Source organism: Rhinopithecus bieti, unplaced genomic scaffold, assembly GCF_001698545.2.
Source record: "Rhinopithecus bieti isolate Rb0 unplaced genomic scaffold, ASM169854v2 scaffold_7884, whole genome shotgun sequence".
Taxonomy (NCBI): domain Eukaryota; kingdom Metazoa; phylum Chordata; class Mammalia; order Primates; family Cercopithecidae; genus Rhinopithecus; species Rhinopithecus bieti.
The window spans coordinates 2,842,029-2,855,350 of NW_016806331.1; the positions used below are offsets into that span (position 1 = coordinate 2,842,029).

The following is a 13,322-nucleotide window of genomic DNA, read 5'->3' on the forward strand; positions in this document are numbered from 1 at the left end:
GGTTATAATATAATCTGTTGAGTTTAATGGAAGTAGGATCACAGTGCTGTGAGAGCCACAGACAAGGGTTAACTCTCCCTGAAAACATCACAGGAATGATGATGGGTTTTAGAAGATGAATAGAAGTACGCAGCACAGAGTGGGTGAAGAACTTTCTAAGCCTTGTGGGTTTAAAGAGCAGGCAGAAGTTTGGTGTAGCCAGGGTATAGAACTAACAGGGCCAAGAAAGGAGGTGAGGCTGGCAGTAAGAGACAGGCTGTGAAGCTCGTCATAGTGCTTATTTGCAAAATGTAGATTTGTAACCAGAGGGCAACATTGAGCTGATACAGTATTTTACTAGTCATTTGAAAAAGTACTTCTCACTATTTTTGTTTTATTTTATTTTGGGGGCTTGTGTGTGTGTGTTTTACTAGACAATTTTAGAAGTTTATTTTCTCTTTGGAGACTGAGTTTTGCTTTATCACCCAGGCTGGAGTGCAGTAGCACCATCATAGCTCACTGCATGCAGCCTCTACCTCCCAAGCTCAAACGATCCTCCCACCTCAGCCTCCCAAGTAGCTGGGACCACAGGCAAGTGTCACCATGCAGAGCTAATTTTTTTATTTTTTGTAGAGATGAAGTCTCGCTCTGTTCACCACACTGTTCTCGAACTCCTGGGCTCAGGTGATCCTCCTGCCTCTGCCTCCCAAAGTGCTGGAATTACAAGCGTGAGCCACCACATCTGGCCCCCTCTGACTGTTTCACTGTTCATGAAACAGTAAACCATCCTGTGTCAAATGTCAAGTGCACGTTCGTTAAAAATGTTGCCCAGCAAATGTTGGCTGGGCACGGTGGCTCACGCCTATAATCCTAGCACTTTGGGAGGCTGAGGCAGGTGGATCACCTGAGGTCAGAAGTTTGAGACCAACCTGGCCAACATGGTGAAACCCTGTCTCTACTAAAATACAAAAATTAGCTGGGTGTGGTGGTGGGCACCTGTAATCCCAGCTACTTGCGAGGCTGAGGCAGGAGAATGGCTTGAACCCAGGAGGCGGAGGTTGCAGTGAGCCGAGATGGCACCACTGCACTCCAGCCTGGGCAACAAGAGTGAAACTCCGCCTCAAAATAAATAAATAAATAAATAAATACGGCAAATGTTTATTAATTGTCTATTTGCTTTGGATATGAAGGTTAATAAATCGTGGGAAAACCATTGTCTCCAATTGAAGAACACTCTAGTGGGAGCAAGGAGGTATAATAATAAATATCACAAAAGTGTTAAGGTTGTCTTAGTTTGAGCTATCATAACAAATTACCATAGATTGAATGGCTTAAACGACAGAAATTTATTCCTCACAGTTCTAGAGGCTGAGGAGTTGATCAGGGTGCCAGGATGGTTGGATTAAGGTAAGGGCCCTCCTCCTGGTTTGCATATGGCTATCGTCTTACTGTGTCCTCACTTGGTGGAGAACAGAGAGAGAGGAAGGAACTTCTCTCCTGTCTCTGTCATATTGAGGATTGGAATTCCAATATCTGAATTTGGTGGGGGGGACACAAACATTTGGTCTGTAGCACAGGTTGTATAATTTACCATTTCATGTTTAATTCTTCTCTACTTATTCATTTCTTATATATCTTTCAAGACCTCAACCTGCTTTGAGGCTGGTAGTTTTTGTCTGACTTCTGCTTTGTATAGATAGCAAATTACTGTGTTTTATTTTCTATGCTGGTCACTGGAACACCTGACTGCAGTTAGTTGTCTTAGTCACAGATTGTTCCATGTGTGTTTTCTTTTTCTAACTTTAGGGCCTCATTAGCAGGGATCTGACCTATTGTACTTTGTACTCCAAACTATCAAGGTCAGTGCTAGGTAAGAATACTAAATGTTTCATAGCAACTATTGAGGCTGGGCGTGCTGGCTCACGCCTGTAATCTTAGCAGTTTGGGAGGCCGAGGCAGGCAGATCACTTGAGGCCTGGAGTTCGAGACCAGCCTGGCCAACACAGCAAAACCTCATCTCTACTAAAAATACAAAAAACAATTAGAAAGTTTTTAAAAGGTATTCGAATTTTACATTACTTTGTAAGTTCTCCACAAATACTTGCTTCTGTGAGTTCAGTTCATGATGAAATTTACAGTCAACAATGTTAATAGAATCTATATTCTAAAAAAAAACTGGCTCTTCCTGGCAAGATGCATCTCTTTAACATGAAGCGTATGTTTTTATTTAACACTTTATGCATAAACTTACTAATGTTACAGTGTTTGTTAAACAACTAACTACACACATGCGTTGAATTCCCGTGAGTCCGAGCATTAGTGGTTGGCCAGTAATGGTAAAGAATAACTACATGCCACAGTTTTACTTGATTTCAGACAAATGCATCTGGCCTTTGTTCTAAAAAGTGGACCTGTGATGTTGCTGTGAGAGTTAACTGGGTCTCTGTCTCTGGCTTTTTTTTTTTTTTTTTTTTTTTTTTTAACTCTGTGCTGCTTCAGTGATCACTTTGTATTAACATAAAAAGGACACCAGAAAGGGGTTTGAAGTAGTTGTTCCATCTCTCCCCGACAACACACAGTGAGGTGGGGTCTCACTCTGTCGCCCAGACTGGAGTGCAGTGGCGTGATCCCGGCTCACTGCAGCCTCTGCCTCCCAGGCTCAAGTGATCTTCCCGCCTTGGCCTCCCGAGTAGGACTATAGGCGTGTCACCATGCCCAGCATGTTCCGTCTTTTAAAAGTGCTTCAAAATACTTTGTCTTTTTTTTTTTTTCTTTAAAAACACAAAGCATTTAGTGCAGCCATCCATTTTAAATTAGGGCTAACTTTGAAGGTCAGGAATCAAACAGCTTATCTTATTATATAGCCTTTTCATTTTATACACTGAGAAATTAAGATTTAGAGGAAAGGTCAGGTACTTTGCCCAAGGTTACAGAGCTTTTCAGCGGAGGAACTCAGACCTGAACTGCAGCTTCAACGTATCATATTCTTTCCATGGTATCATATTATTTAGTTTTATTTAACTTTGACTTTCAAAATGTTATGAAATAAGAGATGAAATCAAATCTGACTTTAACTGCTAGTTTAGTCTCCTTTCAAAATGAACAACTAACTGAAAATTCATCTATCTCCATAACCTGTTTTCAGCTGGGGGTTGTGTCAGTGCCACCTGAGAAGCTTTTATAACTACAGCTGCTTGGGCCCTGCAGAATCAGAATCTCTAGCTGTAAGACCCAGGTTTTTATACAGTTTTAAAAGCTCCACAGGTGATTCTGGTGCTGAGCCCGGATTGTGAATAATTTCTCCAGTCTTTGCATGTTGTAAATAAGGAAACTGATTAAGTTGGCTTGTCTTTTTTAAGACAGTTTTTGTATGTGTAAGTTTGAGTATCCCTAATCTGAAAATCTGGTATCTGAAATGCTCCAAAATCTGCAACTTTTTGAGCACCGACATGATGCTCAGAAGAGCATTTCACATTTCAGATTTTCAGATTAGGAATGCTCAACCAGTCAGTATAATGCAGATTCTAAAATCCTTTAAAAAATCGAAATCTGAAACACTTCTGATCCTAAGCATTTTGGATAAGGGATACTCAACCTATATCTCATATTAGAGCTTGAGGGTAAAGGGTGGTAATTAGAATGAGCAGGCAAGAAAATGGAGGGATTTTTCTGTTGTACATAAATAGGAATTTAGACTTGATGTGATAGACAATAAGCAGTGTTCTAGATCCCTGAGTAGGATGGTGCTACACAGAAGGTGACAATCTCATAACTCTTTGCCTTCAGGCAGGACTTCATTTTATTATATACTTAAAAGACCTTTCTGCTCACATTCTTCTTCCCCACCCAGTGGCTGAAGTCATACATTTGAGAGTTACAGTCTTCTTCCCTCTCTTCTGATACCAAATAAGTTACCAAGTCTTTCAGTTTCGCTTTTAAATATCGGTTAAAATCGTTTCCCCCTTTTTATCCCTACCGCTACACTCTAGTATAAGTTTTCATCATCATTTACCTGAAAACTATAATAGGCTTCTAATTGATTTCCTTGTCTCATCCACCTTCTATATTACTGTTCGAGTAATTGTTCAAAAAAACAAATCTCTTGCACCATATTCCTTTACAAAATCCTTCAGTGGTTTCCCATTACTTAGGATAATGTCTGAATTCCTTAGCATGCCATTCACAGCAATTTGCCACCTCATTACCAGCACCCAGGAAATATACATTATATAGCCTATACCTTAGCCATAATGAACATAATATGTTCTTTCATAACTTTGCATATGTTATTCTCTTTGCTTATAATTCTTTTTTCAAATTGATCAGCCTTGCAAATTCATAGGAATCTTTTAATACATGTCAAATGTAACCTCTCTGTTTCCTGCCCATCCCTTTTCCCTGCTCTAGCTAGCATTCCTTGTATTACTTTTCTGGTAATTGCCTGTACACGTGTCTGCTTACCCCATTAGATTGTGAGATCACAGAGGATAAGGAGTGTATATTCATTCATCTTTATATTTTCAGCATCTAGTACAGTGTCTGAGGAGTTGATCAGGGTGCCAGGATGCAAATTTGCATTCAGTAAATGTTTTTTAAAACTTAATTGAATTCCTTGACGTAGTTAAAAATTTAGCTTTGGTAGCTGAAAGAATTGACAGTCATTCTTTTTTCACTTTTTATGAATATTTGCCTCCTCGTATTTTTTATGATTTTCAAATTGCCTGGGATTTTAAAAAATGGTTAAACTGTTTTCTCTCATACAGCACAAGGCCTTACTTGTAATCATGAGAAGTGGAATATTACTATGATTCATGTCCTAGGCAAAGAGAGTTGTAAATAAGAAGGTAGGAGGTGACAGGCTTATGTATTCAGTAGAGCAGATATTTCTTTGCCTTCTGTTACAGCAGAATACACTGACCCTTGCATGAATTAGCTATTATGTTTTTCTTTGTATTAAATTCATACAAGGAAAAAAAAAGATGATAGGTTCCAGTTATGTTACTATATTTTTTTGTTACTTCTTTTATCATGCCTGGAGGTTCCTTAGAACATGTTGTTCTAACACTAACAAGCAGTGTGGTTTTGGGCAAATTATTCAGTTGCTCTGGGCTTCAGCTTCCTGATCTGTAAAACAGATGATAATAGTACTAACTCACTCCTAGGTTTACTGTGAGAATTAAATGAGTTAATATCTGTAAGGCACTTAGAATAGTGCCTGGCATGGAGTGAGTGTTCCAACAGCTTTTCAGCCTCAGCCCATGCCACTTCCTTCTCATTGGCCTTCATTCATTTCCTTGATTGTGTTAACCGGCTTCAAGGCCTTTGTGGATGCTTCTCCTCTACTGGGATCACAGTATTCATCTGACTGGCTCACCGTCAACTTCAGGTCTCTCGTTAGACTGAACGTTCCCAGAGAACACTATGCCTGGTAGAGTAGTTGTGCAAGAAATATTTATTGAATGAATGAGTAAATGAATAATCGAGCCAACTGGAAAAGAGAACAGGATCACATGGAATGGAAAGTTGCTTCTTCAGGGGTTGGGGTCAGGGCAGATTCTCTCATTGCAGGCGGGAAGGAAAGGAAAAGGGGTGTGTGTGTGTGTGTGTTTGTGTTATACATACTTATAAATTAAATGGTGAAATTGTAAATATTTAATGGTCAAAGCATTAAAATAGGAGTTGACAAATTAATTGAATTATTTGCCTAAGTGGTGATCAATTTCAGCTTAAAGTGGTATTGTTAATTGCCCCCAGTAATTTGAATATGCTGTTTGTGCTTTAAAATTAGTATATATTTTAAAATTAGTATATAGTATAAAATAACTACACTTCAATAAAATAAACTTTGTGTGTGTGACAAGGTCTGGCCCAGTCACCCGGGCTGGAGTGCAGTGGTGTGATCTTGGCTCACAGCAACATCTGCCTCCCAGGCTCAAGAGGTAGGGAAATGTGGGTTTGAAACTCACTCCTCTTTCAAGTTATATTATTAACAACAACATTTATGTAATGTTTACTATGAGCCAGATCCTCTAAGTATATAGATATTCCTTACCTCTTTTAATCTTCAGAACAGCCTTGTGAAGTCAGTTCTTACAGAGATACAAGTTCAAGGAACTCACCTATTACAATAATAAATGATGAAAGTTAGGATTTAAACTGAGGTCTGGGAGATACCAAAGCTCACAGTAAATACCATCTTATACTAACTTCCTGGGTGACCTTGAGCAAAAAAAACTTAGCTGCCTCAGCCCTGCATCTGTAATTTAGAAACCCAAAAAGCTTTAGAAATTGTTAGTCTTTCCGTAACTTATTTGGTGACAAACATGTGACCTGAATAGATGAGAGGCTATTTATATTTTTTGTTCATTCCATTTAGTGTAAATATTCATATATGTTGCATTAAAAATTATGTGTTAGATTAGGTAATGCTGCTATAGACCCTCCTGTAAAGGTGTTAAAAAATATATGCTATACGCACCATAATTCACTTTCTAAAGTACAAAAATTTCTGAAATCTGAAATCCCCCAATAGATTGTGGACCTCTGTTTAACTTCCATAATACTCAGTTTTCTTACCTATGTAATTCTTAAAATTTATCCCAGTACATCTTAACAAGAATTATATGTAATAGTATACGTAAGCATTTAAGATACCTGATATATAATTAAATATTCAGTTTGTTGGGATTGTTACTATCATTATCTTGGAATTTTTATTCAGCTGTGTAGAGTTTGGATCCTAAAGCTAGACCATGTAGAAAATGTGAATTTGGCTGGGCACAGTGGCTCACACCTGTAATCCTAACATTTTGGGAGGCCGAGGCAGGTGGATCACTTGAGCCCGGGAATTTGAGAACAGCCTGGGCAACATGACAAAACCACATCTCTATAAAAAAAAAATGCAAACATTAGCAGGGCGTGGTGGTACTCTTTGGTAGTCCCAGCTACTCTGGAGGCTGAGGCAAGGGGATCGCATTAGCTCAGGAAGTTGAGGCTGCAGTAAGCCAAGATAGCGCCACTGCGCTCCAGCCTAAGTGACAGAGGGAGACCCTGTCTCAAAAAAGAAAAAAGAAGGCCAGGCACCATGGCTCATGCCTGTAATCCCAGCACTTTGGGAGGCCAAGGCTGGTGGATCACCTGAGGTCAGGAATTCAAGACCAGCCTGGCCAACATGGTGAAACCCAATCTCTACTAAAAATACAAAAATTAGCCAGGTGTGGTAGTGGGCGCCTATAGTCCCTGCTACAAGAGTGAGAGAGAGAGAGAGAGAGAGAGAGAGATAAAGGAAAAGGTAAATTTGGTTTTGTTTAGTTTGCAACTGAGACACACTGCATTGTTTTCAGTACAGGATAAGAAGCCAGGCCTTTTTACAGAATGTAGTTTGTTTTCCTTACTAGTGACTTTAAACCATAGTGATTTTCTTCTCTAAATATACATTATTCCATAGTGCAGGGTTTCCTATCCTTTTTGTCGGATCCCGGGGTCCAGGTCCAGCCCATGCTGAAGTCCGAGGGGTGTGGGTGGATAAGCAGAAAGAACACTTGGGGGGCTGTAGGCAGGTGAAAGATAGTTTTATTCAGCAGCAGCTCAAATTAACAGCTTTCTTACACTAGCTCTCTTATGAACAGCTTTTCTTACACTATCCATCCACCTTTAACTCAGCAGTTTGCTCCGGCTGTGTGGCTCCGGCGACCGCCATGCCTGCAGCTTCGCGGAAGGCTCTCCCCTGCCTTCAGGGTCAGCAGCTTAACCCTTTATCTGGGCATGAGCAAGCTGAGCTGTGTCCTGGCTCCCTCCTGTCCAGACGGACAGCTTTGGCTCTCTCTTTCTGTGGGCACCAGTGCCTACACAAGAGCCATGTTGAGCCAAGCTGAGCCCCAAGAGCGCCTGTACAACGGTAGCAGGGCAATTATACCTTTTACAGACAACAGTGGCTCAGAACCAACGATGAACTTACACAAACAGGTTATATAACAAGTGGGGGTGTGCACCTGCATGCCAGACTCGCTGTCATGCAGGCCTGGATATCCACCTTGGCCTGCCTCCATGTACCTGTTCATGTGATTACACACTTAGAAAATTATTTACTGGCCAGGTGCGGTGGCTTCCACCCTGTAATCCCAGCACCTTGAGAGGCTGGGGCAGGAGGATTGCTCTAGGCCAGGAGTTTAAGACCAGCCTTAGGCAACATAGCAAGACCCTGTCTCTACAGAAAAAAAAAAAAAAATTTTAAATTAGCTGGGCATGGTGGCGTGCACCTGTAATCATAGTGCAGCTAATCAGGAGGCTGAGGCAGGAGTGTCCTTTGAGCACAGGAGTTGAGGTTGGCGGTAGGTAAGCTTTGATCACACCTGAGATGAATGAAGGAGGAGCGCGCTTCCTTCTGCTGCCAGTATTCGAGGCTCACCTGGCTACAAGGGCTGAGGGAATCAATATCTTGGCACACCTATAATACATCTTGGCAAACCAGTGTATAATTATATATACCAAATGTAAGGGGAAGAGACATGAAATGTGGGAATTATTAGTGGATTTACTTTAATTCCTCTGCGTAAGCATCTATTTTGAAGCCATTAAGAAAATTCAGATAAAACGTGTGAAACTTAAAAATACTAAATAGTTAAGTCTCTTAATTGCCTGTCTTCTAGCAGTCAGGCAGTTGAGTCAGGAATGAGATGGAGTGACTGTTTTACTTAACGCTTTATAAAATGTATTTGTCGGTTTGTTAGATTAAGTATATTTTACCGTGTAAGTTTGAATTGTGAAAAAACTATGACATTGTCTTGAAACATCTAAAACATTTCTAAGAATAGATAGAACCAATAATGTATTTAATTTAGGACATTTATTTTTTAAGGGGTTGACATTTATTCCTTTCTCAAGTATTACAGTAAAATTAGGTGAAGTAGGATAATTTTGCCAATTTTTTTTAATGGACAAATTCAGAGTTTGTTAGAAATTATTTGCAGCAGAGTTGTGGGAAAGAGGCATAACAAGTTGTTTCAGGCTGGTCTGAAGGTAGTTATCTCAGTTGATTGTTCACAGTCAGTTACAGGTTGAATTCCTTGTTCTGCTCTTACCCCGTTCTCACTACTCGACTAGCCTAAAAAATAATAATAAATAAAAAGAAGTTGTTTCACATTATGCCTTCCCTGCCAAGCCTAAAACCTCCTGACCAGATTTTCTTTTAAAAAGGACACAGAGTTGGTTCTCAACTGGATATTTCTAGAACATACGCTGAGACGCTGTCCACAGCCATAAATTTGTTACAGGGAGGTAGGGCAAACATGCAGGAATTGTAAGTGCAAATATACCCCACGTGGCTTAGGAATTTGGGGGCCAGGGAAGACATCCTGCATCTTACTGGTTTCCCTTGAAGGAACGGTACCCAGTTTGAAGGATTCAAAGGAGAATTTCTTCTCCTAAGTCCCTTCCTTTCGCCTCGGTGATCTGAGCAGGGTTTGCCGACTCTGTGTTGTCCCCAGTGGCCTGTTTGTGATCGGTGGGGCTCCTTTTTACCCTTGGAGGAACACATCCCCAGTGCTTTCTTTTCTTTTCATAGGCACTTGTAGTGGGGATGGGGGTGGGAGGGTGGCACAGGTGGAAACCTTACCTGCTTCTTGGTGCCCACTCAGCTCTGCAGAGCCTTGGAGCTGTCTACTCAAGCTGGGATCTCTTTGAAGGGGATTTTCCAGAGGTAGAATAGTATTTCTGACAGCCTCACAAATATACTCATCTTTTAATATTTTGCCACCTTTAAAAGTTGTTATTCAGAATAGTAGATGATTCCATAGCAGCCTGTGGCTCAGAATATTGTTATGTGTTAATTTGGAAGAAATGTGACTAGTATTCAGCACTTCTTTGAACAGGGTATATTACTTAGTAGCTGTGTTGCTTGATTTTCACAGACTGTTACATCTCCATTTAAATTATAAATCTGAATTATGCTATATTACTGTAAAGCCTACCAGTGTTCCCTAGAATAGCATGGTAATAATTTTTGTAAGGAAAAACAAGTAGTAATAAAACATTGTTCACATTATGGGAACAGAAAGATAATAACAAAATAAAAATCCAGGATAGGCTGGACACGGTGGCTCACGCCTGTAATCCCTACACTTCAGGAAGCCAAAGTAGGCGGATCATTTGAAGTCGGGAGTTTGGGACCAGCCTGGAAAACATGGTGAAACTCCATCTCTACTAAAAATACAAAAATCAGATGGGTGTGGTGGCGGGTGCCTGTAATTCCAGCTACTCAGGAGGCTGAGGCAGGAGAATTGCTTGAACCCGGGAGGCGGAAGTTGCAGTGAGCCAAGATCGCCCCACTGTACTCCAGCCTGGGCAAGAGAGCGAGACTCTGTCTTGGTTGGGGGCGGGGAGAAAATTCCAGGATATATGAAGTCATTATGACTAAAAACCATGTATTATGTATATCATATTCTTAATTGTATTATAATAGTCTTCCTCATCATCCCGCAAGTATATCACAGAGATAAATACAGTCTCCTCTCAGCTCTCATTTTTAATAATGATCTCCTTGGTACTAAAGAAGCTGAAGATTACAACTCAGACATGCCAAATGTTGGGCCAGGGGCAGTGGCTCGCCCCTGCAATCCCAGGACTTTAAGAGGCCATGGCAGAATAATCACTTGAGCCCAGGAGTTCGAGACCACCCTGGGCAACATGGCAAAGCCCCATCTCTACAAAAAATACAAAAATTAGCAGGGCATGGTGGTGGGCACCTGTAGTCCCAGCTACTCAGGAGCCTGAGGTGGGAGAAGCACCTGAGACTGCGAGGTTGAGGCTGCTGTGAGCTGTGATTATGCCACTGCACTCCAGCCTGGGTGACAGAGTGAGACCCATCTCAAAAAAAAAAAAAAAAAAAAAGTGAAATGTTTGTTTTAGGGTTTAGAGAATAGCTGCAAAAAGTTATTTTCTATATCTGCTGGAAAACAGCGTATCTTTGTAAGTACAGTTTGTAAGGCAGACAGATTGTAATTATGTGGATAGAGTAGCGAGTGGTAACAGAGCTTGACAGACCAGTGTTCACGTGACAGAGTGTGCAGCCCTCAAGCGCAGGTGCAGGTGGCCAGCAGTGCTGGTTAAGGGGCCAAAGTGCACAGACAAGGCATTGGCCAGGGCCTCTCCACATTTTGCAAACTTCTCTTCCCTTAAAAAGGAAAAAAAAAGAAAAAGAAAGAAACAAACTTTTGATATTTCTCAGAATTCAGAACTCATTTTTTGTTTGTTTTGTTTCAGAAAACTGAAGAATGGGAAAAAAGTAAGACTGAAGCAGACATGGAAGAGTATATATGGGAAAACAGTTCATCAGAAAGAAATATCCTGGAAACGCTTCTCCAGATGAAAGCTGCTGAGAAAAATATGGAAATAAATAAAGAAGAGCTCCTTGGTACTAAAGAAGTTGAAGAGTACAAAAAGTCTGTTGTTAGTCTTAAAAATGAGGAGGAAAATGCAAATTCGCTTTCTCAGTACAAAGAATCTGTGAAGAGACTATTAAATGTGACATGAATTATGGAGTAGAAAAGCCTGCTTGATTTATTAATTTTATAATATATGTAATCAGTATCTAATTTGATACAAAGTTGAAAATGTAAAAAAAAAATCATTGTTTTTCCTCAGAGTTAAAATTATTTCCCTCATACTAATGCTTAATGGCAATGATTACTCCAGAGTTTTTTTATTTTTACACTGGGGCAATAGACTAAGAGATCTCTGATTTCTTTTTGGTCTAAAGTGTTTTAATTTTATTTGTACATAATAGCTTTTGTATTCATGTATATACATGCTTTTAATTGTGATTTTGCCACCTTCCCCATTTCTTTCCCCACAAGCTGGCATTCAGTAGTTGCTTTTGAATAATGGTTTTGGTTACCTCGGAAGGTAGGCCCAGAACCCATTTCCTTGACTTGCAGTTCCAGGCTTTGTTCACATGACTGCTGTCTAGCTGATGCATTTTTCACGTTTGTCAGTTCTGGTTAGAAACAGGTCCTCAGGAGTATTCTCTAACCTGATATTGCCTAAAAAGATATGTTGACTCAACTTTGTTTAGCATCCTACTTTCTAGATTGTGGGGCTCATTTTGTCAGGGCCAAGCTACCAGAAAAGTAGAAGTGGAGATTACCTGGTATGTATCCCCCTGGGTGCCCCAGTTAGAGCTGCCACAGCTCAGGAAAAAGATGAAGCATAGGGACCTTGAATGTAATGGAGTAAGTGACAAAATAAGAACTACCCTGGGAAACCCTGCATTCAGTGTAGCTGTCAATTCAGTATTTCTGAGTACACCTGTCAGCTGTTTCTTACCACTTCGATGGTTGTGATTAATTTAAAATCAGAATAAAGGAATTACTGAGTTTATTTGCCTAATAGACTTACTTTGCCTAGAAGAATTAGAGAGTATAAATGAAAGCCAAAAGGGAATTTCACAACAATTTCCTAAACCATTTGTGTGAAATGAAGGTACGGTCTGGTGTGAGTGAGGCCAGGAGTCTGTAGGTTATGAAGGACAATATGGCCTTGAGTACAAAAGGGGGAGAAAGAGGCATGTCGTGCCCTGCTGGGGCACCCTTATACTAGTTACTTTAATCCTAGGCCTGACTTATGAATGAACTCAAAAGGGGCTAGACTGAGCCAAATTGGTAAGTAGTGGATGAAAAACAGTATAGGTAAAACCAATATTTTAGATCATGTTTAGAGCATATTTCAAGAAACATACCAGTACATTTAGAGACTCATATGGAGTTAAGAAAAACTCAGATTCCTAACAGGATTGAAGAAGGAAACATTTTGAAAACAGTAGAAGCTGAGAAGAGATGATCATTTGGGAACAGTAAAGGAGTGGTAGCTTAGGGTGGTTTATCCTGTGTAATAATACCGTGCAGATGAAAGCAGAGAGGAGGATGTGTAATAAGGAATTTGACCTTACCCAGAGGTCTGGCCTTTGCCCTTGGCTTCTGGGAGGTAGTCTATACCGTACCCGATAGGACTGTCTTTGTTTAGCGGGGTAGCTGGCCCCAAAATATCTCAGGATGGGACCAACATGCCAGAAAAATCTACCATGTGATTTAGGGTGGGGGCTTTGAGTCACATGGTATTAGTCCACCTGACAGCCGGGATGTCTTACCAGACAATCAGCTATCATACCTACATAATGGAGTCCAGTAAAATCTTTGGGCTGAGCACGGTGGCTCATGCCTGCTGTAATCCCAGCACTTTGGGAGGCCGAGGCACCAGATCACGAGGTCAGGAGATCGAGACCATCCTGGCTAACACGGTGAAAACCCATCTCTACTATAAACAAAAAATTAGCTGGGCGTGATGGTGGG

At 40.6% G+C, this 13,322-nt stretch overlaps 1 protein-coding gene across 2 annotated transcripts in view; it reads left to right on the forward strand.

The window, feature by feature from the left end:
* Positions 1-12,354, forward strand: part of MRPS35 (mitochondrial ribosomal protein S35) — a 44,243-nt gene extending 31,889 nt beyond the window's left edge. For both annotated transcript variants that reach the window (XM_017875595.1, XM_017875596.1), the window contains one exon: positions 11,239-12,354. In XM_017875595.1, coding sequence (XP_017731084.1) covers positions 11,239-11,508 — 270 coding nt within the window. In that variant the 3' untranslated portion in view covers positions 11,509-12,354. The remainder of the gene's footprint in view (positions 1-11,238) is intronic.
* The last annotated feature ends 968 nt before the right edge of the window (positions 12,355-13,322 follow it).